The 27,137-nt window shown below is 46.6% G+C and overlaps 1 protein-coding gene across 2 annotated transcripts in view; it reads right to left on the bottom strand.

Moving 5' to 3' along the window:
* tanc2b (tetratricopeptide repeat, ankyrin repeat and coiled-coil containing 2b) overlaps window positions 1-27,137 on the bottom strand; it is a 108,658-nt gene that overhangs the window by 54,956 nt on the left and 26,565 nt on the right. For both annotated transcript variants that reach the window (XM_076151821.1, XM_076151822.1), the window contains exons 3-4: window positions 22,150-22,255; window positions 1,117-1,188 (exon numbers count right to left, since the gene is read on the bottom strand). In XM_076151821.1, the coding sequence (XP_076007936.1) occupies window positions 1,117-1,188; window positions 22,150-22,216 (139 nt within the window). In that variant the 5' untranslated portion in view covers window positions 22,217-22,255. The remainder of the gene's footprint in view (window positions 1-1,116; window positions 1,189-22,149; window positions 22,256-27,137) is intronic.

Below are 27,137 nucleotides of genomic sequence, written 5' to 3'. Positions count from 1 at the left end.
GAATTTGTCTTTCGTTTATTACCATGACGATGGATTTTGTCTCGTTTCTGTCAAACCTGGTAATTTCATTTAATTTTTTTGGGTGACACATAAGCAAATTAAATAAATATTCCATTTTTTTAAAAACAACTCTACTTTGAGAAAAGATGTTTTATGTGCAATTTCAACAGATGCAGAAACCAGCGGAGACACCAAAGTTAGATGAAACCTTAGGGCAAAGGTGCAGAGGGAGGAACAGCCAGAAATGAAATAACACCCAGAGAACAAAAAGCATCTGAGGGGAAATGATGCTATTTCTTTTCCCGACATGTTTAGGATCCGGCTCCACGCCTCCCCCAGCAAACAAACACCTCCTCGCTGAGGCGCTCCACTGATATGGTGCACAGGTAGCACAGAGTGAGGCCAGGTGGAATTGTAAATATCTCTTAACATTCCTGCCAGGTGCCGGAATTCTGGTTGCTGATAAAATATCTACTGTTACTTCTTCTCTGTTGTATAAAGGCCATAACACTGCGAGTAACCCAGATTTACAGACAAAATTACAAGAATATAAAAATTTCCACTGTTCTCTCCCGGTAAACATGACTTCATTTCCACCAGTCATCAACTTCACTGTTGTAAAGTCAAATAAAATACAAGTCAGCATACAAGACCTTTGAGGGAATCGACCTCGAAGCATAACAGAGAGATGAAAGGGAGGCTGAGGAAGAACTGTGTACGAAATAAAGGTAAAGGATGGAGAGGAAAGACACATTCACACCTGTAACAGCGTTGTGCACTTCAATATAAGAATCAAGAGAGGGACTTATAAGCAAATCTGTCTATTAAATACCCCAAGTAGGTCGTCGAGTTATGATACAGAATTTGTTTTTAAGAGTCACACTTTGCATTCCCTGGAAACTCTCAGGAGACATCAGTGTTTCCTCACTCGCTGAATGACTGGGCAGAAAATCATTCTCAGAAACTGCAGGGTGCATGAGACGCCCTCCTGGAATGGCTGACTGATCTCAGAGAGGCTGCTACATGTGAAAGAATGTCATAATAGGGCAGAGAAAGTATTTCTTTAAGTGTGTGGCGTGGGCTGCACGTGGCTCGAATAAACGTCTCCTTGCTTACCTTGGCTGACGTGGCTCAGGTGATGGTCTAGACTGGGCGAGCGGGGGTCTGCAAAGTCCTCGCTCCCGCCATCTGCGGAGAAATAGCAGAAAGAGAGAGACGGAGAGTGAGCTCGGCGTGGCGAAGGACTGCGGGCCAGGAAACGGGCCTGCTCTTCCTCTGCGATCAGGCACGTATGAGACAGAAGGACCCCCGGCACGCTGCTCACACACAGCCCCTCCACACCCTTCCTCTGGGTGCCAACGCGGCCCCTGACGGTGGCGACGGGGGTGTATGCCACCAAGCTCCACTTCCTCCACCTCCCCATGTTTAGACTAAACTCTTTCTTTCTGGCCTAAGACAAGGACTCTGCCTATGCTGAGGACACCACGGATCACATTACAGCCATTGTGTCGCGTAGAAAACCTCTGTGTTTCAACCACGCGAATAGATCTGAGAGGCCTCTCCGGCTGAGTGAGCAGGGACTAAAACAGTGGGCGGATCCCAAGATAGCTCTACATACGGCTAATGATATGACGATCAATTACGCCCGGGGGAGCGCGCGGGCTGAATTAGCCACAGTGGATGAAGCTGGAAGAGGAGGTGGGGTGCGTGTGTGTGTGTGTGTGTATCACTGGGCAGCTCAGTCTGTGTCACCAGGGAATTGGTTCATAATCTGGGGCTGCTGGAGTGCAGATGGATCTACTGTAAAGCCTGACAGGCAACCAGGGGAGCTGCAGGACAAAAGATTTATACTCAGAATAAATGCATCCCAGAAGAATTAAGTCGGCTCTTAATACAGCCTAAACCCAGTTACTTATATGCAAACTGGCCTAAGCCAAAGGATTTTCTGTGTGTGGACAGATCAGAGCTTGTCGCATTAAGTACAATGGAGAAAGGGAAAGCGAGAGAGAGAGAGAGAAAGCGAGAGAGAGAGAGAGAGAAAGGTCCTTTATCACAGACTGGGCGCTTTTTCAATCTCCTCTTTGCATTTCCAATCACAGAAAACACCACCAGTTCCAGAAAAGGCCAAACGCAATACATCTCCGCATTATCTCGCCCGTCGCCGATTCCCACGCAGATGTACCGAGGCCACACACACACACACACACACACACACACACACACACACACACACACACACACACACACACACACACACACACACACACACACACACACACACACACACACACACACACACACACACACACACACACACACACACAGGGATCATGCTTCTGGATGATGGACAGATAGAATAGGCTGTGGGGGCATGACTGTGTGTGAGAGTGTGAACAAGCACAACAGCTACAGATGATTCCCCTTTTGTTTACTTTATGACCGAGCCGACGCTTCACAATATGTCAGTGGGGGATGGAATTTTGAATGTCAATATGCTACATAAACGCCTTCTCTCTGTCTCACTTTATTTTCTTTACATTTCCTTTATTGACAATGTAAAGAGAAGATACCTTGTACATACTATATATTTATGTTGAAAAAATATAACAAAATACTGCAGCAAGATGAACTTTATATAGTTGAATTGATTTTAACTTCTGAAAATACAGCACAACTACATTGTAAACAGAATTTACTAGTGGTTTATGTAGTTACTATGGCTACGGTTTATATAGTTACTATGGCTACTGCATTCATCAAATTTAGGCAAAATATGAGCATATTTAGGGAAAAAGAGCTCAATATTCTTTCACAAAATTGATTCACAGGCCATATCAGTGCAAACACACTCACTCACACACACCTCAGCAAGTATGTTTACTTAGACGGGAGAAGAGGGAAAATGTCAGATTGCAAATGAGCATAAATGGTGATTTGGAGACTGTTTCTATTTTCTAGTTAAGTGATTACAGTCAGAAAAAGCAGCACACACACGTGATCCTGTTACCAACTCCTCACTTCTGACACCTCCGTGTTTGACAGCAACAAAACACCCAAAATAGATCCTCGCCCTGTATACCCGATGAGCCGCATCATGAGCAGCATGCCATTCGAGTCGTGAAGGGAAAGCTCGACCACATATAGAAGTAGAAAAAGAAACGCATGCTAATTATTAGTTTGTTTACATTCCACCCATGATACAACATTTCCATTTCTAGCTTCGGTTCTCAAGCTGTGGTGCATGTACCCCCGGGTGGTACCTGAAGTGCCCACTGGTGGAATTCCAATGGAAATGTCAAGCAAATCAAGGCAAACTATTCAAAACTAGAATGTATGTACGTACTTTATTAATCTGTTGTCACTACTAATCGTTAGGATTGGGAAACACTTTGTTTTGGAAGAGGAAGCTTGCATTCCTCTCTGCAGATTGTTTTGCTTGTTACCAGTGAGCACGGCTCAACGACCTGCCAAGCAGACCAATGGCCTATTAAGCAGGGGACATGAAAGAGGAGGAGCTACAGCTGACAGAAGACAGAGGCGCCTTTTGGTTCCAGCGGCAGAGACAGATAGCGGACATCACTCCGGTCCCTGTAAACATCTGTCAACCCCACATGTCAGCGTCGACGTGGCTGAATCCGTCGGGACAGACACGCTGTACTCTGTAACCACATCCTCTTTTTGAGCTCACTTAACTCTGTTGGTTCTTTGCTGGAGCTGTAATGCCACTGCGCTATGTTAGGATGTCAAAAGGAGCGAGGCAATTTCGCCCGAGCACAAAGAGTCATTACGGAGGAAGTCAGCGTGACATCCGATAGGAGCTTGGCGAAGAAGGGGACTATTATTACCGTTCGGTACGACTTTGATGGTCCGGCTTCCCTGTCGTGCTCAACGTGACCTCTGCTCCGAAGTGAGGCTTCTTTTTCCAGGTGCGGCGTGACAGCGAAGCTCTTGTGCGTTTCCTCGTCTTTGGCAAAAATAAAAAGAACATTGAGAGATCCGGACCAGCCGACGCCAGCAAATGAAATGATCATCACCGTCATCACCATCATCACCGGGTGACCTGAAGGGGCTTTGATCATCAGCCTGATTGTCCGAGCCTCCAGGACTGACTAATCTAAGGGGGGAGAGTAGGTGGAACAAATCACTATCAGACTAAGATTTGAGTCTTTTCTGTGACTAATCGATTATGTCACACACAAAGGAACCGATACGCCTGGCCCATTAACGCAATCAACGATTGTCTCTCACTCATGGGGAAAGTTGTATGGGAGGATAAGTAGCGATTGAGAGAGAAAAAGATTGCGACTGAGCTTTGTAAGTGAGCCATATCCAGGATATTAGGAGCCTAGAGAGCTGCATCCTTCAACTCCATGACAGCAGTGATCCATTCTGAGCCTCGGTTCCTTTCTCTTCCCGTTACTACCTTTGCTCATTGCCTCTGCGGGGCCCTAATGTTGTTCCGTTACCATCCTCTCTCTCTCCGGAAAGCATTCCGGACTCTGAATTAAACACCCATGTCCTCCCTGGTACCCCTCCATCATTCACCCAAATGACGCACCGGGACGGAAATAAACTAGAATCCGTCACGAGATATAGAATTCCCTTTCTGCTTGACGTAATTCAAAAAAAAGGGCCAGCGACAAGAGAACAAGGCTAAGCTGGTCAATGCAGCTTTTTATGATAGATCTCTACTGCAGTAAAGAGCATCGAATCATCGCACTGTGGATGAATCCGTCGTTTCAGAGGGCTAAACATTAAACTATCTCAAATCCCTGTAAATCTTAGATGGAAAAAGAGGGATCATGCACAAGCTAGAATAATAAAGCATCCTGACATTTATTTAGCAGACTGCGGCCCACACACACACACACCATACATCATATGGAATTTCCTTGCGTGTGTGTATGTGCATTTGTGGGAAAGGCACCGATGGTAATTTAGCAAAGTAGAGGGTGTGTTTGCGTGAGGGTGTTTGTGAGGGCGAGAGATGGATATGCTGCAGAAAACCTGATAAATAGATGCAGAGAGTGTAGAGAAAAAAAACAAAAAAAGTTGAAAACTGGAGCAGGTAAATGCCAAGTAGTGAATCAGTGCCGCTTCAGTGCTGCCAAATTGCAACTGCTGATGTCATTGGAGAATAAACTGAAATATCATCGCATGTTTATCTACAGAACAACAAAATGAAAGATGCCAAAGGTTGATATCATTTACCGCCTGCGTTTAAAATCAAATCATCCAGTTACGATATCACTTTGAATCGCAAGGACTGGACTGGACTCAACTGGACTGGACTGGTGCAAGTCTAGATCTGTGTATGTATAAGCGTCACCTCATTTGTTGATAAAGCTATTTTGTATTAGGAGATCTTGCTGGAAAGTAGGTAGAATCCGGATACCTAGACGATATAGAAACGAAGTAATCTGGATAAAGGGATGCAAGCTGTGAACGGGCCTTGCTATCTGTGAGCGAGAAGGCGTGGCGCTCGCTGTTCCGACATTCGTTTTAGCTGAATTTAAATCTGATTCACGACAACATGGGCCGTCTAAATGAATCACAACACCTCAGTGTGTAACGACGAGCCGTACCGGGGCAGACATCTGCTCGGGTTGTAAAGCAGGCAGACAGCTTCATTAGCATCAGACCTCATCCGAACGGCGCGAGATGCACAGGAAGGATCCGCGCGTAAACACAGCACACGGTTCCGTTCGGCGGGAGAGAGCTCGTCGAGCATTTCTCTCTGGGGCTGGAGCGAGCCAAAGCCGATCTGCAACAGGAAGCTGAGGGTTCTGACACGCTGCCAACCTAAAACAATGGGGAACCACTTTCATCCAACCCATAACACACACACACACACGCACACACACACACGCCAACGCACATGCACGGACACACACAGAGCCCGACACGAGCTAGGGCGTTATACTGAGATGATACAAGGTTATAGCTTTCATAATATTCCTTTTCACAGGATGTTTGTTTCATCAGCAAGTACTTTAATTACAGTGTAATAGCTTTGAAATGGTTGCGGACCGACTGAGTGGAATGCTGGGAAATCAAGAGACGTATGACGAGGTTGTGTGGGCAGCAATGACTAGGAGCGCAATTATTTTTATCACTTGATTTCAGCTCAATTAGGAAATATTTGGATCACGAGTTGGATTCTCCTCAGTGATCACATAATCAGTTATGAAATGAAACCTGGCTGATATTGGATTTTTGATACCAGTGCACATTAGACAGTTGGAATCTAATGGACGCCGTTGCTTTTGCACAGACACAGAAATGAACTGACATTTTCCCAGACAGCGCTCAAATTTGGTTATTAAAAAGATACGACCCTCAGGCAGGATATTATGCAGTAGAATGGCAAACTTTATCAAAGATGGCAGTCCAAATAAAAACAATAAACACTAGACTTCACAGTGGCTTAAATTATTCTAAATAATAACTATAAGATACCCAAATGTGATAAAGCACATTGATATAAATATGATTGTATCAGCCGCAATCAAAAACGTAAAAAGACATTGATCAAAAGTGGAAGGTCGCCCGTTCAGACTTTCATTGTTTTGAGAAATCACACACGGGAGAAGGGAAGGACCTAAAAACGAAATAAATCCGAAAATCTGAGATAAAAAGAATATATTTTTGAAAAAGCAGAACAAAACAAAACGGAAACAAACATTCCAGTCAGACACAGACGCAGCAGGCTGCCAGAGAGAACTTTGGGAAATGGCATCTGTCACGTCAATGCTTCACTCTCTCTCTCTCAGTCAGACACCGGCTCTGGAAAGATTTGTTGTCGGGGGAAACTGGAAGACGCAGCGGTCGTGCCGCTCATAGAGAATGTGACCACTTAGCGGCTGCACGTCCTCCCACCTGTGGCCTAAAGTGGACTCTTAGTCGCCGCATCTGCCACACACACACACACACACACACACACACACACACACACACACACACACACACACACACACACACACACACACACACACACACACACACACACACACACACACACACACACACACACACACACACACACACACACACACACACACACGGGGGCAAGATAAGAGAAGGAAACCGGATATGAAGCGGCACTGAACTTTGTGATGACTACAAAAGAGGTGCGGCGAGGCGTCGCTGAGGCAGAGGACTTGTTTTGTCACCGTCCAAAAGACAATACGGCCGCCTCTTAAGCGGTGTTACCTTCGGGGGGAGCGAGCCATCTGCAGAGGCGAGGATGGTCCCCCCATGAGGGATGGCACTGTCTGAATCTACTTTGTATCAAGTCCCTGGGGACATACCGGGTGCAGGTGTGCAGATGCCACCACTTCTCAATTACACAGAGTGAAGTGTGTGTGTAGGTGTGTGTCACAGGAGGAAGGTAGAGTGTTTTTGCGAGATCGGGAGATCTCCGCCGAGCCAGCAGTCCAGTGAGCAGTTAGTTGCACTTAGGACGGCGCCTGTATCAGCTTTGATTTAATGCGTGGAGCTGACTGATGTACAACCAAGGAGGACAGAACCCAGGCAGCATGCGAGCAAATAACCCAGAGAGTAGTGTGTGGGCAGCAGAGACTTCTACTGAATGCTGAAAAAGTGCATTTAAAAACACACCATACCAGCACAATCTGAATCCATTATGCACTAACTGCACCCACTGATTGTGAGCGTTCAAGTCTTTCAAACGTCAGCCTCATTACTCGCACGCTGTTCCACCGGCTCCGCTCGCAAAGTGTGTGAATGATCAATGGGTGATCAATATTTCAATCAAAATGCAACAAGACAGAACAATAACAGATTTCATTTATATTCTCTCCGCGGCAGCAAAAACAGCTTCCTTTCAATTGCAAATAAGATGAAATGAAATTTTGGTGCTCAGACCATCTTCTACTTTTGACAATTTCTGTCTGTGGAGAAAAGACTCAGGAGAAATTGCAGGGTAACAAAAAGAGATAAACGAAGTTTAGCGCCTGAAAGCTTCACAGTAGACAACTCAAAATAACTTGCCAAATCAAACCCATAATCGTAACTTTTTTGAGGTAAGACTTGATTGAAGTCGGGCCTTATAACCTCTGGAGACCCTGCGTCCTTATATGGGGACATTACATTTTCCATACACATCATTGTACTTAAGTTAAACCTATTGTCCTCATCTGTAGTACACCTTTGATCACAGATTTTTTGTTTTGTACCTATTAGGTCCCAGAAATTAAAAATACACAGTAAATAAATGTTTAGTTCTCAGGGGCTTTAGAGAAATTTAACAGAAATCTAAGTACTGCTGATCAATCTGTGCGGTGGCGTATTTGCTCCATGTGTTGCACGTGGCTCGACTGGGGAAACAGGAAAACATAGTTGTCTTGGCACCGACTAATGCATTATTCCCTCTGACCAACCAGAAAAGCCCTAAACGTGTGACCCCCAGGCCACTGAGGCATATCTGGAGGACAGCGTGCGGCGTGGCGGCGGCGCGGGGCCAAGGGGAGGTGACGCATGTGTGAGCGCCTGAGTGCGTCAGGCTCTCTGGCTGACAGCACCGCGACTCAGCAGTGTCCTGGCTGGATGGACGGAGGTGTTAGGATGGAGGAAGTCGGGAGAGGAAAAAAAATGATGTGTACGAGAGAGAGAGAGCGAGAGAAAAGAGTGATATGCCCCGACACCTACGCGGCCATCCGACGCTGAGAAAAGCTGTGTCGCAGCACAGAGTGGGCGGGTTTAGTTTTCAAAAAAAGGAGTTGGTGAATAAAAGGAAGAAAAGAGGCCGAATCAAGCATCTCCTACCTTCAGTCTGACACACCAGAGGGGTTACATCACAGAGCGGAGAAGCGAATAGCGCGTGTTCAAAAATAACCAAGGCGGAAGTGGAAGTGTTAAACGGGATTTTCAGCTGTGGCGGTGTCAAGAGAGCGGAAATGTGCGGGAAAATAAATGCTGCCGGTCAGCCTCCGAGCATTCTGCTGTGAAGAATGGTGGAAGAATAGCGAGGTGGAGAGCAGACACCGAGGTCCAGCTGTCGTTGATACTGGACGCTGTTTTTCACGCTGAATCTCAAACGCTTAAGTTACCTTTGACCTCTGCACGTTTACAGTTAGAGGAAGGGTCGCGTGGCTCCTGATTAGGTCATAGACGCCTCTAAAGAGCGGCGTATTCACCGCCTTTCAAATGAACGCCTTGCTCATTGGCTGCTAACCACATAGCAGCTTACAGAAGAATGCTTCGCCTCAAAAGCAGAAATTCAGAAAAAGCAGAGTTGGTAGCACATCCTATTTTCACTTCTGTGTGTTCCACTTACTAGGTTCCAGATTCTAGGTACAGAATCTGCCAATGCTGTCGCGCGAAAAAAATCATTAGCTCTGGTTTACAAAAAAGGCTAATTTCAGTCACAAACTCACAAGAATGCAACTCGACTCACTTCAAAGGATTTAAATTAAGCATCAGTGCTTAATCTCCGGTGAGAAGTCAGGGATAAAAATCATTTCTGTTTACCTCGGCCTTTCACAAGCAGGAAAATTAGGTTTTAATGGCCTGATGCTGATGCTGATGCTGAAATACAGCATTTTGGAAGAAATGAGGGCCTTGACAATTGACGGACGCTCACGTGACACTAAAGCTCCAGTCTGTAGATCTATACCGCCACCAAGGAGGAGATGTTTGTGCAGGATTACACAAAACGTGACACAGTGGCATACCAAGTGTTTGGATCTATCTTTGTTTCTATTAAAGATGGCCCAACTCACCTTTATTTGAGTTCTTTCTTCCTTTTCGGGTCGTTATATTATTAGAATGAGGCATAAATGACTCTGGTTAATAAGCCAGAGGCCCCCTTTTGAAGAATGGGACACATAATGATTAATCAAGATTGTGATTCAAGTCAGTTTGCGTCATGTCAGAACTCTTTGTATGGAAACGATGCAGCGCTGTCGACAACATCCCATTGTAAGGATTGAAGCCATTCCCGGTGACGATGTGCAAACATTCTTTTACTTATTCAGTGGCTGATTTGATGCTTGGTGTCGTTCTATTTCAATCAAAGCCAAACCCACTAGAGGAAGAAGAGCTAAATGCCAAACATGCCCAGAGTACGTCCAAAATAGCCCCCAGTGCCGAAACACGATCAGAAAGCCAGCATCTGATGTCGGAGAGCAGGAAGGCCGGAAGGTAGACAGGCGAAAGTGTCATTTTGTTTTCCTCCTCATTCCCATCAAAGGGCAAAGAGCTCTCACGATTAGGGGGCGAGGGAGGACGAGAGAGAAAGAGAGAGAGAGAGAGAGAGAGAGATGGAGGTAGGGGCGGAGAATCGAAAAGGAAAGAGACCACAAGCATGTTGTGGCCATTGATCTTTGCTTCTCGTAGTGAGTAACAGATGAAGCGTGGAGGATGGAGAGGGGGGAGACAGCGAGGGGGGGAGAGAGAGAGAGAAAGAGAGAGAGACAGAATGGAGAGATTGTCCTTGCTGCTGCACCCTTTTTTCTTTGCACTCTGTTATTCTTATCCTTTGCTTGCTCACAGCTACGCAATAACTCACCCTGTTCCCTGTGTCATTGTGACGAAAGGGAGGGCAGAGGAAAAAAAAACTACACACATACACACGCACGGGCGCACACACACGGCAAACACATATCATCTCCATTGCAATCGAGATGCTCCAACAGCTGCAAACAAGCAGGCTTGAATAATGAAATACACATTAAATATAAAACAGACTGGGGGATTCTAGCCTGCAGACACACACACACACGCGCACACACACAGCAGACATCAACAGCCGGATAATACACGGTGAGGAGAATGTAGGAGATGGTAGGGAAGAGGTGGAATGTTCTTCATCATCAAGCAGACAGCTTTTTCTTAGAGTCGTATCGTGGTCTGTGTAAAGTGTGTATAGAATGTTACGCATGTGTCCTAACCTGAACTGCCACTTCATTGCTATTCCTACACATTCCTACACACACACACACAGCTACAGTTTCACAGCTACAACATATTTGTCAAGATGGAGGGTTTAAACAGAAAACAGAGTTAAAGTTTAATGAGCGCTGAGCCCGACAATGCTGGGTTTCAAGATCAAAACGCCGTCCAGCCAAACGTACAGAGAAAAGACTTTTAATATAGGATTTAATGAAAATGTGTTTTGCCAAATGGATGAACTCCACAAAAACAAGAGTGTTTCTGTCCGTGTCCGTGTGTGTGTAGCTGTGTGTGTGTGTGTGTGTGTGTGAGCTTTCATACATTTCTTATGTGTTGTCCTTCAGCTGTGGCACTCTTTGTCCTAAATTCGCCCTGGTGTCCATCTTAGCACTAAACGGATGGGAAAATTTGTGAAATCTTACAAGGACAGTGACTTTGGCTTCATCTGTTTGACGCCTAACAACTCCATTAATATTTAATCACCACGATCTGTTGCTGCCATGATATCATCTCGAACAATAGGCAGGTCAGTGTAGTCCAGACATGACTAGGAGACGTAACGCAGAACCCCGGGTCGACAAGTGGGGGACGCCGCTGTCTCATTCCCCGGTATTACCCCGAATCACCACACCTGTTGGATCCCATAAACATCTTTGAAGGCCTGATATGTCCTAGCAAGGAATCTACAAACATGGCTGCCGCAAACTGGAGATGGAGGGTGTGGAGGACCGGCAGACAGACGGACGGAACTGAAGCCCAGGGCTGTAGGTAAACTCTAAACGCGCAGTTGTGTTTTGCTGCGTTCGTCGCGCGGCGTGAAGCGATGTCCCCTCAGCGTGACAATCTCCCCTCAGTGTGCACTTGCTTGCTTGCTTGCTTGCGAGGGCACTTCCTGCTATTCAAAGGCGCGCAGCGTTGAGCAGCGATAATGAGCGCCATCCACATCAAGGCGCACAATGAAAGCCCAGTTTCCCCCGACTGGCAAAAACAACAGGATGCTGCTGCAGAGGAGGCGTTGATAAGACCCGCATGGCATCACACATTTAAAAGGCCCACCGCTATGTTATTTTACATTTCTCACAGTCAAAAGGAACAATCCATGATGCTGTGTGTGTGTGTGTGTGTGTGTGTGCGTCAGTGTCAGCATGTGGAGTGATTGGAACAGGAAGGCTTGATGAAAGAAAGATGAAGGGTCGTACCTGTGATAATGAGAATAAAGGGGTGATGAGCGGGTGGAAGGACGACGACGTCGCACAAAAAAGGGGCGCGATGAGGGGGAGTGAGAAAGGCGCATGAGGCGGCCGTGATGAAAACGTTAGTGTGTGGTATGGATTGATGAAAGGAGATTAAAGAGGAGGAAGGGAAGCGTCTGTGATGAATGGAGAAGGGAAAACAAGAGAAAACGAACGGCGGATGGGTGAGGGGGGCGAGGGGGGCGATGTGTGGAGGGAGAGCGTGAAAGGAGCGAGGTGGACAAGTTTGGTTTAGCGAAGAACGGGCAGATAAATGGTGAGAGTGGGACTTGAGAAAGAGGAGGAGGAGGATGAGAATGGGAGGAAGGGGAGGGTGGTGGAGTGGTGAAGACTCATTAGCCCACGCAGGGCTGGTACATTAAGCCTTCCCTGCTCCGCTGTTTTATCTCTCCCTCTCTCCCCCTCTCTCTCTCCTTTTGTTCTCCAGAAATATCTGAGTGGGTGGAAGAGAGAGAGGGGGGGGAGAGAGAGAGAGAGAGAGAGAGAGAGAGAGAGAGAGAGAGAGAGAGAGGGCGGCAGAGTGCAGAAAAAAGAAGAAATTAGCAAGTAAGGAGAATTAGAGCAACAATGACAGTATTGCTTGGAATTGTTGATACCTGCAACACCTGAGTGTGAGCATAGAAACCAAGACTGCTTTCATGGATACTTTACTTTGCCTCTCCTACCAAAAACATGGCATTTTCAAACTGATCATTTAAATGAGGAGAGTCTTACGCTCAACCAAAGACAGAACCTGCAGCAGGATGGAATGAAAGCACCTAAACAAACGTGTTCGCTCGGTTAGACGCTGGGATTAATCCTCCACCTAACATAATGGCTGTGACACCATCCATCCATCCATCCACATCCACGGAGGCAGTGGCTCAGTGGGTAGTGCTTCCGCTTGGGAACCGGAGGGTAGCCGGTTCGAGCCCCTGCCGAGGTGCCCCTGAGCAAGGCACCGAACCCTCAATTGCTCCGAAGGGTGGTAATGTAATGTAAGTCGCTTTGGATAAAAGCGTCTGCCAAATGATCGTAATGTAACGTAATGTAATATGTCGCATTTCTCAGATAGGATGGTGAAGCAACAGGCGTAATCTGACATAATCCAGAAATTCCAGGTGATTTGTCTGCTCTGTGGAACGGGAAATATATGGAATTCAGGATAGTATGGAACCCACGTTTCATTTCCTTCAGCAATCACAGCTCAATCTACTTCAATCCTCACTACGGTCAATTGCGAACTATTGAACTACCGTGATTTTAAGTCCTTAAACATGACACGGACTCACATGACAATGAACATTATTGTCTCTAAATACACCTCCAGACCTATACTTTCATACTGTTGTTCCACATAGTCTCACATCCACAAAGCATCATTACATCCATTCATTAGACAGCAGCCAAAGTTTCATTATGTACTTTGGCCAACTCTAGAAAATTAACATTAATTAGCAACAGCTGATTAAATCTGCCACTTGAGGTTGTCATTTCAGCCGGCGAGATGTGTTACTGCCGCAGACCTTCACCTCTTAAAAGCCTGAGGTGTCACTCAGAAGAGTGAACCGTGGTTACAAACGAAGCTTTTTGCCGTTTGATAATTGCACTTGTTTCAAGTTATAATTTCAATATGAAAATGATTAATCGTTCAGCCTAGAGGAGATTTAGATGAAAAAGAAATCAAGATGATGATTAAATTAATGAGACAAATACAAACAAAGCGGTTTTAACTTTCTGACCAATTAAGACATTACGTGAACAGTGTGTCACCGTGAATACACACTTCAAGTTTCTCATCTAATGGTCATATGAAACACAGCCTCTCTCTTCCTCCCCTATCTCGATTTACTCCTTATATGTAAAATTCCACACACACACACACTCACAGACACACACACTCCATGGTTAAGGTGTGGCATACCCTTGACAAGACACTGATGGCTGTGAAAGTCTAATAACGGGGGTCAAGGTGACACCGGCGGGCCACAACGGAGCAAATAAATCAGCCAAGAGAGAGGAGAATTGACAAATACTGCCGGCAGTCAGAAAACACTGACGCCAGACGCTCTGCTCTTAAATCATGTGCTGGAACACTTCTCCTTTGAAAGTACACATTCAGACGCACACGCAGGCGCTTGTGTGTGTGTGTGTAAACCGAGACAACACACACACAACAAAAATCCCTGTGAAACAATTAACAGCTCCACCTTGATGGATAGTGGCAATGTTCCTTTCTCCTCATTGAAAAGTGCATTCAAAGATCACTACACCTCTGCCCATGTGATCCATCTATCCATCTATCAATCCATCCATCCGCCACTCTTCATTCAGCTCACCTTTGTCAGTCGAGCGCCCCGTCTGCCCGCGTCATAAAAATCCTGCACCATAGTAAAAGGAATATCCTAAACAAAAGGAGGGGAGACGGATAGAGGGACGGAACAGAGAAGACGGAACAGAGAGAGGAGGACAAAAGATAGAGGGAGGGAATAGAGAGGAGAGGAGGGTGAAAGAGAGAGAGAGGGAGAGCGGTAAAGAATGTCCCAGACAGGAGTAGCTCTCCACAGTGTGAGCGGCGAGGGAGGGCGAGCACCAGGTGTCAGCGCGCATACGCTCAGGCAGTTACGCATGTACACACACACATACACACATACTCGTACTCACATAGGCAGACAGGCAACTCTCTCTCTCTGCCTCGCTCGCTATCTCTCTGTTCTCTCCTCCTCCTCCTCTCGCTCTGTGGCAGCAATAACTCTCTCTCTCTCTCTCATCCTCCTTCTCTCTCTTTCAGCCACAGCAAAAATTCCTTAACTCTTTCGAGGCCAGAGAGCAACAAATGATTGCTCTTTCTGTTCCTCGCTGTGCTTTGGCTAAGGACAATTTCACATGACTTGAATAATCACACATTCTCCAGGAATGGCAAGATGAGTGAGGAGGAGTACACGGAGCACACATGTTCCACTATACAGAGCATATTCTCCAAATCTATTCTCCAATATGTCAAAGATACTATGGTTACGTACAACAATAACACATTCGCCAATTTTCGGGGGAATTTTGTTCTTAATTTTCTGTAGAATCTGATTTTGTGGATGCAACACTGCCACCAAGTGAGCATGATAACATTACATGAACCCATGCTGACAGACACCGGCTCAAATGTCTACACACACACACACACAATACACAGCTGTATTGAATGAACTACCACAATCAGAAAAACTACAGAAATCTCGGAGACAGGCTCAAATAGTTTCCCTAGTTTCCACATGTCCTAGGCCCATTGCTTCATGTAAAATGTCAACATTCTCCAGCCAGTTGACGGTAAGATGAGGACTCCATATCTAGGTCACAAGAGTGCCAGCTGTTAAAAATCCACAACACTTCAGCGGTGAACAGGTCCCTCATATCAGTGTCAACAAGAACATCGAGTCATGGCTAGACACGGATCCAGCATGAAGCATCAGACAAAGAAATGCTAAAAATGCTCTCAGGTTACAGCGCGCCATCAGCGCACCCGGGAATATGAGAAGAATATTATTCTGAGCTGCGGACTGATGAAAGTCTTACTTTCTTCACACAGTTTTACCTTTGCCCATAGTCAGTTTCAAAGATACGTCTGCAGGCGCTATGATACCAATTCATAACTGCTCTTCTCTAGTCCTGTTCGGTTTCTGTTCACACTCTGTCGGAATGGTGTTGATTCAGTATTTAACAAGCCTGCGTTGAAAAGGTGTATATATGTTTCCACCCTGATTAACACACAAGAGCGGGACAAAACGTTACAAACATCTCTTATTATAATACAATAAAAACACCACAAGATACAGCTTTCATCTAAATGAACCTGCAGCAATAATTCTTATTATGGTACCCCAAAAGGAAATGACATCTACTTTATACTATATACAGCAGACTTGGCCCTTCAGAATAAAATCCCACTGTAAATTAAGCAAAACAAAAATACGCAGACATACAGTACTTCTTCTTTGAAAGGCCATGTACTCTACTCGTCTACTGAACTAAGGACTTCTTGGAACTTTAAAGGTGATCAAGGACGAAGAGTGAAAGCGCCATTACTTGTGACTTCCGAACTGGCACTGAACACACACCAGGGTATACACACTCTATATACACTATGGATAGCTTTCCTTCATGGCTCAAAAGACAGGAAAAGGAAATGTACAGATCGGGACCGAGTGAGGAGGAAGAGAGTTCCCGGTATTGCCGTAGTGATCTGGAGAATGGAGGAGAGCTTAGACCAACGTTTCTTTACCCACGCAGCATTCTGCCCACTCCCTACTGTTAGCACTGGAAAGTACGATTTGCGTTATAAAAGAGCTTGCGAGGGGGAGAAGCAGGCGAGCCGTGCACTCTAGTGTTGGTCTCCATTAAAATGTCACAGTACCACACAGCAAATAGAATTAGTCATAGGAGATTGGGAGATCGGCCTTCAAACCACTTTCAATGCCGGTGTCCGTGGATACACAAGACTTGGCTGTGGGCAGCGGTAATACTGTACTGACGTGGACGTTTCTGATTTTAATCAATGACGCAGGTTTGTGACGGCATCAACCCTTGAACTGCTGAAGACTTGCAGCAAACGTTGGTTCAACGGGCCGAGACACGATCCACTCTTTGCTGCCTCGGGTTATGATTTCCCAGCTCGAAGAAGAAATGGTTCATCAAAGCTTAGAAGAGTCGGTATAGCTGACTCTGACTAGCTGCGGCTTTGTTTTGAACACGCTGTTAAAGCAGAAACACCCAAAATAACCTTCAGCGTCTGAATACTACGACTCTCAGAGGATCACAGAGGGGGTTTGTGGCTGCTACAATCTTACAAAAGCCTGAAGGACTCAAACTAGGTCAGCGTGTGGAGGCTCGGGGGTGGCCGTGACAAGGACAGTATGTGGATCAAGTGGTGCTACTGAACCGTGCTGATGGTCCCATAAGTGCCCCCGACACTCAGCGACGTAGGAGAGCGGCGAGCTGACACTTTGCCCGCCCGCCCGCCCGCCCTCTCGAACAGAGCGTCTGCATTGTATTTGACCTTCGTCGCGCTTTCGGTTTCCTACAGCTTTGTTACTGTGGTTACCCCGATGATGAGGTCAGGGGTGCCCGCTCCTGATAGCGTTGCCGGCTTCAGGGGCGGCGCCGGCCAGCTGATTGACACTGATTATATCGTCTCTGGCCCAATGTGAGGATCAGCTTCTCCACTACGTCAGTCGTAGTTAAAGGAAGAGAGTGATGAAGCCACACAAGGGCCCTTCATGTCAACTTTACCTACGCAGACAAAATAACTCCTCACTGACTTAACTGAGGGACCTTGGAAGGGGAAATTAGCTTTCCAGCGAGACGAGGTAAATATTTAAGATTTATCCCCAGGGAAAACAGTGTCGAAGCTCTTTCTGACAGATCAGTAAACACTTCTGCTACCCAGCTCTGATGAGGAACACTGATTTCCCCAAAGCGCATGTCTAAGCACGGAGGCATCCTATAGCTGGCACAGACTCTTGAGCAGAGCAACATGAGTCGAGCAGACAGCTTCAAGTGCTGCGCAGTTCATTTATCGCCACAGCACGTATGCCCTTGAAAAATAAATGTCAATGGCTGAAAGGAGGAAACAAATGTATTGCTGTGAAGCTTGAGGATTTCACCATGAAGACCACAGGCTGTTGTCCTCAGCATCCAAAGGTCAGCACTCCCTTTCGCAGTTGTTTACAATATTGATTAGCAGATTCATTGTCTGCCCTGATAGCCACAGTCTGTGTTTACACAACATCTTCAAAAGCACATTTAAACTGAATTAGGATGTAAGAAGTGGGACAGAGAACATAAAATTAGGTCCTCTCGAGGTCCTCAACCTATAGAGGATCAGCAAAAGAGGTATGAGTAGGGGAAAATGAGGAGAAAACATAAACAAGCCGCAACCTGGATCGTTCCATTATTCATTTCCAGGGGAGGCAACAGAAACAAGCATCGCCGTATCAATCCATAGGCAACGGGACAAATAAAGGGATGAATTATATCCCTCTGCAGGGTGCACAGCCTCCCTGCATCAACACCCACTCCACTGAAACCCCTCCATTCATCCATTTTTTTTGTTACCTGAGTTCATTAATAAAGGACAGAAGGGCACACTCTGTGGAGCAGTAGGTGCCAATCTGCCGCTCTGTGGATATCGGCCAGAATCAGCTCACGTCGAGCTGCTGCTGCTCCTGCTGTCGCCTCCTCTATCAGTTTGATAATATCGCGCTCGGCTGAGTGACTCCTTTCTGCGAAGTCATTGGATAATGTTCGCTGGATATCTGACCACTTGCTTTGTGTGTTTGTGTAAGCGGCAATATATATGGAAATGTGCAACATCTGCATATGCACATTTTCCGCCCACATTTATTGGATTTTAAAATATGCAACTATCCAACAGTAGAATACTAATGTTGAAAAGTGTCTCCTTGCCTCGCAGGCATTCAGCACAAGAGTAGAGGGCAAACTGTTTGAAATGTAGCCACATCACACGGTCGCAGTCCTGACACAAAAATGTCATTTGGCTGGAGTTGAACACACCCAGTGCATGTGGGCTTTCCTGCTAATTTAGACTGACCGTAAATAGGGTTTACTCATTAGGTCGAGCTGCTGCGTCACTTCTTGTAGCCTTTAGAGCTCAAAGCCTGTTTTGCAGGACGTGATGATCTCTAATTAGATTTCAGCGCCACTGTGGAAAATGAGCCATCAATTAGAGTGCAGTGATTGGGGCCGATTTGATTCCTGTCAGGCACCTGCTGCCTGCGGTCTTTGTCGACTTACCGGAAAGTTCCAGGGAATGACTTGTGGAGAAATGAGGCAGAGGTCATTAATGTTAGAAATGTGGTGTGGAGAACAAAGAGCGTCTCCTCACATCCAGATCAAGATCATTAAAAATCAATCGAGTGAGCCGAACCACCGTCCATCTCTGGGCTGCTTAGTTCATTTTGATCTTACATTGACTTGTTTTATAGAACGCCTGCGCAAAAACAGCCTAATTAGCATTGTTATTCATTAGCTTCTTCACTATTTACTTTTAAAAAACAATCACCTTTAAGAGTACAACTCAGATGAAAGGCAGCAAAAGCAGACACTGTAGATGTATGAAGCATGCATGTCTGTGTGTGTGTGTGTGTGTTCAATGTTCGCTATAACGTCAGCAAACTTCTTCGGGCCACTCAGGCATCATTTCTTTTTTTTTGAGCACATCAACAGAAAAAAAATCAATTAATCACAAATTAATTTCGACCCCTGGCATGAGCATGTGTGTGTGGACGTCATATTTGGCACACTGCCAACCTCCTCCTCGCCCTGCCTCACTCTCTCTCTCTCTTTAATTAGTCAGGCAACAGTTCCTCGTCCAGACACTCCGAACCCATCAACCGCATTTCTCATTTCCCAATCAGCCGGCACCATAAACAGTAATTGCCATGTCAGGCTGCCGACTTGTCTTTCAAGTCTGGAGCTACCTCATCCACCACTTTGACGGGAAGGAGCGAAAAAACTTCACACAGCACAGAAAAACAAAACAAAAAACAATAGGAATGAAACAAAAGACTCCATTTCCCATTCATAAAGAAGCTGCAGAGTCCGTGGATCCGAGACACAATGTAACATCGGAAGACCGGAGGGGACATTTCGCCTCTCATTCACTTTTTCTGCTGAGTGCTTTCCATGCGGGTGTGCTGGAGCTGCCGCGGGCAACAGGAAACAGTGGGCCGCTCTGACACGAAGAAGCCTGACATACACACAACTGGCTGAAAGTCTGATCCGTGTCTTAACAGGGGAGCGTCGGAGGACACTGGGCGTCGAGATGTTTCTCTGAATGGGAAGGTTTTGCGAGATTATACGTTGTCCGCCGGTGAACATCCACAAAAACCCTGAACGGCTGGCTGATTAAGCAATATACGCTCGGACTGAGATGAATGGCGACAAGTGACAGGTCGGCTAACAACTGATAAAGTGTGTGTGATGATGATGCGAGCGCGGTGCGGTGACCCCCCCTGCAGATAACCCTCTATTTGGTGAGTGAGAGACTCAGCGTTGTCACAATCGCAGCAGCTTAAGTGTGTAATTCAATTTACAAAATGCCATTCAGCGGCTCACTAACTTAAGGCCTCGCACAACTGTCTCAGAGTCGTTTAACTCCAGCTCATTGACACACACAATGATCGCTGGAGGCGGATGTCTGCGAGATATTTCAAAGATAATAGACGTAAACGAGAGAACTGATTATGTGCGAAAAGCACGGGCACATCTGGCTCATCTGCCGGAAACTGCAGATTCATTTGTATCCCGCAGGCAAACCTCCGCCGACACCAGAGGAGCTCAGACTGCATCAAAAGGTGGAGGTCGCTAATCTCACAATCTCACGGTTGTCTCAAAGCACCATCTCAGCGTTCATCTCCATCCCATTCCCCGTGTTCCTCCCACGGCAGCAGGAATGGGACAGGTTTCCAGCGCCCCCTGTCTGTGGCAAACTGGAACAATTTGTCCTTGGGGAGGCGGTGACAGCGGTTTAAAGAGGCGCTTGTGAGTATTTTCGTCTCTCTTTTGCAAAGTGATTTCTCTTTCCCCCCCACCCCCTCCAAATGATGTGGTTAGATAAAGTTTAAAGGAGCTGGGGTGTGAGTGTGTGCACATGTGCCACAGTTGACTGGGTGCAGATGTTTGGAGTGGCGGAGACAGACTGTGAGAGCGGTGCGACACGTCTGCTGCGAGGAGCGGATTCGCTGCAAAGTGACAGCAACAGATATGGAAACACTGGAGGGGGGCTCCAGCCACGCACCGCCTGTCTGCTCTCTTCTCCACTTCACACATAAGTACACAAACAAACGAGCGCGTGTACACGCAAACACACTGAGGGGGACAAGAGGAAGGATCTCTGCCGGAGCCAAGTTCCCTTCAAGCTCTGGAGGCTCGCGGTGAAGGACTACAAAAGTGAGCGTGTAATTTGGCTCGAGGCCCCCTTGATATTAACCACCACAAACAAAATAATAGAACAGGAAGCTAAACTGACAACATTAATACAACCCCAGATGCTCCTTGAACATTAATGTCATACAGAGGAAGGGGAGAAGCTTTTGACTGATTCGAAATGCGAGAAATGTGAGGATTGAGATCCATCATCAGCTCGTTTCATGTGGGCGGCAGGATTGAAGACCCTGACCTGGGGAGGTGACTGTCCCGAAGGAGCTTGGCCGGATTTGTTTCCATATCAAAAGACTCGATCCTCTGAGTGAAAGCCTGACTGACATATACAGGAGCAAACAGCTGTTTCAGGATAACAAGGCTTCTTCAATCAAATACATTATTTGACGCGAGCCGACTGGAATCTGCAACAATCTGCCACAGAGCAGAGACGCAGAGACGTTTGGTTGCTCGCTGAACGCTTGTGTGCACCGGTCCACAATAAAGACGAACACCCGCTGTGTTTCCCATACGGCGCGGTTGGCGTGAAAAGGTGCTGCTTCACCGAAATCATGTCAAAGCACCTGTCAGCTGCACCTGATCATCTGAGCAGTTAACCGGTTATATCTGTCTGGCTTCATTGTTGCTGATACACAGACAAAAAAAAGCCCTGCAAATGTTTCCGTTACTCAGTCATCAGTTCTGTCTGTTCAAATGGCCTCTAAAAGGATACACCGCTTATAATCTGATCTTTACCTCTAAATCTCACCTCTAAACATGTCTAAAAAGCTACAATTTCAGCGGCGACAGGAAGGGGGCGGTAGCTCAGCGGCGTTCCCCTGCTTTTTTATTTGACATGAATTATCTATCCTAAGTGGAATCCAGCTTTTAAAGGGGGTCATTTGGCGGTCGCGGATTAAACCAAATAATGAAAAAAAACACATTACATCTGCCGAGCTGCACAGTTCTCGCTTCCTCAAATGCTCCCCGTGCGAGTGGCGAGCTCCCTCCTGCGCTCTGACAGGCAGATGCGTCATTGTTTGTGGCTGGCATCAGACGGCAGACTCACCACTGTTGCGACTCTTGCGGTTGGCTTTCCCCCCCGTCAGCAGCATCTTCAAGCTGTTCCTGAACATGGCTGCAGCAGATGCCCCCGGACTGTGCTACAGAGAAATCTGTGTGGGGGGGGGGGGGGGGGGGGGGGGGGGGGGCAAAGATAGTAAACATTTAGATTTGGTGACAGCGTTGGCAGTGAGTGACAACAAACAGACAGTGGTGACAACAACATGCAGTAATTACACGTATTCTCAGGAAAGGGAGAGTAGAGCACCTCGGTGAATGGTGTCAACAAATACTGAAATGGGGTCAAATCTCAAAAGATATCGGATGTCAACACCAATACACGTTCTACCCCGCCGGGCAACATATTCCAGATTTACATTACATTACATTACGATCATTTGGCAGACGCTTTTATCCAAAGCGACTTACATTACATTACCACCCTTCGCAGAGGGGGGAGCAATTGAGGGTTCGGTGCCTTGCTCAGGGGCACCTCGGCAGGGGCTCGAACCAGCGACCCTCCGGTTCCCAAGCGGAAGCACTACCCACTGAGCCACTGCCTCCCACGTTTAGATCATTTACACCGGAGGCCTACATTTGCTTAGCTTTTGCTCTATACTTAATCCCCGTTTCATACAGGATTAGGACGAATGGGAGAATGAGCACATCAATCTAAACCAATTTCATACGGCAACTGTTGTCAACAGGCTGTAAACCACAAGATGGAAAGTTATAGACATAAAAAAGCTTTAGATTGTCAACCCCTGGTTTAGGCGATTGAAAAAGGACGATATCACGCACACAATTATGCACACATACTGCAGGATGATATTGTGATATTGATCTGTTTACATCACAGCGTGTAGAACAGGTATTAAGTGAAAACTATTGTGGTGGACTTGGGAGGATAAATATTCATAGCTCCATCCGAGCGCCTAAATAGCTCCGTATGTACTTCGTTATGTGGTAGAGACACAAGATCGGGGTTTGGAGGGCAATAATATTATCCAATATACAGCATGAGGAAGCTCGGTGCAGATAATATAAAGAATGCGGTGCAGTTTAAGATGATGGAGAGTGGATTGCAGAGGGTTTAACAAGATAAAAGAGGGAGCTGTAAATGCGGCTGTTAGGATCAGCTTTAAACCACAAAGACCGGCTACCTCTTTGTCTCGGGCACACACACACACACACGTGCTGTGCGTCCAGATTGTAAGAGAAAAGCATGGCAGCAGATGTTCTCCATTAGGTGGGAGTGACTCAGCAAAGCCCCACAGACAGACTCCAGCTGAGGTGACGGCTTTGGACCCAAACAATAACAACCTCAAAGAGGAGGACATGGAAAAGCTCTCAGAAGGCCCCCCTGCAACCGATCCGGCTTAGACTGACATTTTGACCTTGAGAGGGTCTGAAAGGCCTCCAGGATGGTAAACGCTGCGAACAGACTGCGGCAAACATAGTTACGTTGTGTGTGTGCGTGTAAAATGTACCGATCTGGACCAGTTGAAGTAGGTCGGAGACATTTCTCGTGCAGAGTCACTTCGGAGTTTAGCTCGAGTGGGAAGAAAAAGAGAAGAGAAGCGGAAGAGAAGTCCATTTTAACAGCGACAAACAGAGCGGCGGGGAAATTGAGGGGAGGCGGCTGCCAAACCCAGAACAACCACATCGACTCAAATCACTTTAAATGCTTTCTGACTCCCGCTGTGTTGCTCTGAAACGACTTGAAACACCATTTGAATGTTCCATCAATGGCCAACCTGAATGCGATGCCAAAACCGAGAACTTCCGTATCAATCCATCTGTGGCGAAACAAAGCAGAATATAAACACGGACAAAATGTAATTAATAACACTTTGAATAAGAAATGGGGCGATGTTCATGTCGAGTCTGGGTTCTGAGCCTGTTGTTTGTTCTGCGTTACGCTGAAATGATTCAACAGTTAATCCGCCGGTCTGACCGCAGAAAAACGAACGGACATTATTCAGTAATTCATCGAGGCTTCTCAAATGTAAGGCGGCGCTGCAACTCTCCCGTTTATCGTTCCTGCAAGCGGAATTCTTTTCCACACAGCTGTTCAGACTAAATGAGCCCAGGCAATTTATGACAGACGTTTGTCACTATTTTGGACGTTTATTCGCCTTGTTTTTGGGCAAGCAGTTGCCGAAGCATCTGTAGTACAGACTCACAAGAGTACCGCAGAGACTTTGCTACTTTGTGGAAGGAAGGTCTGGTAAGGGGCCAATCAGAATCCTTTACATCTCAAGTGTAGTAAGATAATCAGTAGCATTTTCTTGGAATAAAGACGATTCTGAATCAGCTCTTACCAGTGTAGTGCTTAATTATGGGCTCTGAACATATAATCCATACATTCTCTCTATTCTTCCCATTTACTTTCCCCTTTTCAATCCCAATTTCCTTCCTGGCTCCCTTTTAGTTTCCTAATTTCTTCCTTTATCGCCCCTTTCTTCTTCATTTCCGATAAGAACACCAGAGTACACTGGAACAATGCAAAGATCGACCAAAGACCTGCAGGAGTTTAAAGTGAAAACAGACATTTCGTTATCGTTACGGAATGTTGTTGCTTTCCCCCTCGAACAACCTCACGACGGGTAAATATCCGTCTTGCCGCCGTCTGGCTGGCCGGAGAGTTGTTTGCTGCATATCTGTGACAGTGACAGATGATCCTGATGCCTGATAGGGTTGTGCATCTTAGAACGCGCGAAATCAGCAGCAGGAGGAGAAGCCGCCGCCCCCGCCGCCGTTGCTCTCTGCAGTCAATAACCGTGTCAGCGCCGTCACAGGCAAAGGCCCCCGTCCAAGGCCAACGGAGATGAGGGTTATGACATATTTAGCGTTCTACCTGCTGATCTCAGACCTGCAAATCCAAAGCAAAAGGTTCCATCGCTTCTTAAAAATGCCTACGTCTTAATAAATACAAATATTTCGGACCTCTTTGTTGTCTCACCTACATAATTACAGGTTCCTCTAAATAAAATATGAGCCCTGATACGGGTCTACCAGGACAGGAACATAGTGGAAACACAAGATGATACCATTATCTGAAATGGCGCGGCGAGCCTCCGCCGACACCATTACAAAGCTGTTATCAGCACCCGATATTGTCCTGGCGTGGTTTCAGAGCCGACGGCAAGGGTGCAGTCTCGACCCTTAAACCGGCACAGGGCCAGTTTGGACTGGATGGGGGTATACGCTTCTCCAATCAACGGCTTTTTAGGGAGAGAGAACAAAATGGACACAGGTGACGGTGAAATAAGTGTGTTTTGCTGCCCAAAATACGTTTTACTGCAGCTGGAACAACAGAAAAACCTGTAAAGTCAAACAAAATGATGTCCACCAAAGTAATGAAAGTCGTCAAATTCTAATCATCTGCAGCAGCTTAAAGAATCCAACCAACCTGCATTTCATCCATTCGTTTCTTGTTGACAACTATTTTCTGGTGCAATACAATTACATAAATTGGTTTCCTACTGCGTCTACAATTGCGCATATTGACTTAAATCATGAAACGAGCTTCTACTAACAATTTCTGCTGCTGATTATTCTGTTATTTCTGCGTCTTGGCTATTCGGTTGACACTTCTAGATGTGAGAGAGAGAAACTACTTAAAAGCCAGTTTATTCATAGCCCCATCGCAAGAGCTGCTTTATGACACAATGACGCCTTTTGATTTCTGACAGAGACAGTGGGGGAAAGTAGATGAAAAGCATTATTTCCATCAAAAAGGCGGCGGTGCCAGTTTGAGGGAGATTCGGCGGCGAAACGTGACGCGAATGTTTTCCCCCGGCGCGCCCCAGAACGTGCAGCGTCTGGAATCGTCGGGGTTTTTTATATTTCTTATTTATACGGGCCCCTCCAAGCGTTTCCCCTGAAAAATTGCCGGCATTAACTTCAGGCCCCTATCTGCAAATGGTTTGTACATAGAGTTAACAAGCGTCGTAAAAATCACTTCAGTGTATTTACATACTCCTAAACACCGCAGAGCACTGAGCATCAAGCACCGGGATATAAAAGGAAAACTAATGAGGGAGCGTTTTGTCATGTAGAACACCTTCCTCTGCACGCCGTGTGAAGCTCATCCATTGGTATGAATCATGCGCTTTGGGTGCGATGAGACGTGGACATTGCGAAGACGGTGTAAGGTGGCGGCGGATCGGATCGGCGCCATGTTCATCCCGAGAGATACGGCCCAGACTGTGGAATTTGCATCATCCCTGGTGCTGATGAGAAACTTCAGCCCAGCTAAAATATGAGCAGCGAGCGGCGTCTAATGTCTGGATATCAAACAGGCCGGAGCCATTCTGCCATCACGGTACTAAATCAAAAATGCTACGCACAAAAAAAGAAGCTACGTCTCGATAAGCACATGCTGTAGCTTCTTGTCAGCTGGAAGGATGAGACGAGGGATGAAATACAGAAGACATCACGGTCTAGCCCGATAAATCTGTTTCTTTCTGCATGATAGTGGGCTAACCAGGCAAGGCCGGAGCAGTTTACTAACTGGCAGAGCAGAAAATAGGGAGAGATATCGCCGCTCGATTCGAGGAGACACAATCGATGTTTGAAATCGAAGAGGACAGGATACTGAGTAGGCATGTGAAGCGCACGCATGCACGCATACACACATACTGTATACAGACTTGCGGGTCACTGGAGAGAGAAAGGGAGAGACGCGCACACACGCATCAACGCAAAAAAAATGTACCCGAGTACCACAGCAATGCTTCATCTGAGGGTGTATGAGCGTGCGCGTCTCTCGTTCCCACTCTCTCTGACCCTGTGTACCAGCCTCGTGTGAAGGGAAGCCAAGAAGCAGCAGGCTCTCGCAGAGAATGTGCGTAAGCGGATGCACAGCCCATCTCGGGCTCTTCCATCTCGGGCCGTGATGCTCGCCCCGTCGTGTTCCAGACCGCTTAAAGGCAACGCGCCGCGGGAACCGTACGCCACGAGGAGCTTTCGTCTGCTGCGGCCCCCCGG

The sequence above is a fragment of the Genypterus blacodes genome, unplaced genomic scaffold, assembly GCF_046128005.1.
Source record: "Genypterus blacodes isolate CSIRO-AG114 ecotype Tasmania unplaced genomic scaffold, CSIRO-AGI_Gbla_v1 ptg000055l_1, whole genome shotgun sequence".
NCBI classification, from domain to species: Eukaryota; Metazoa; Chordata; class Actinopteri; order Ophidiiformes; family Ophidiidae; genus Genypterus; species Genypterus blacodes.
The sequence above is the reverse complement of the archived record's forward strand: the minus strand, read 5'-3'. Positions and strand labels throughout refer to the sequence as shown.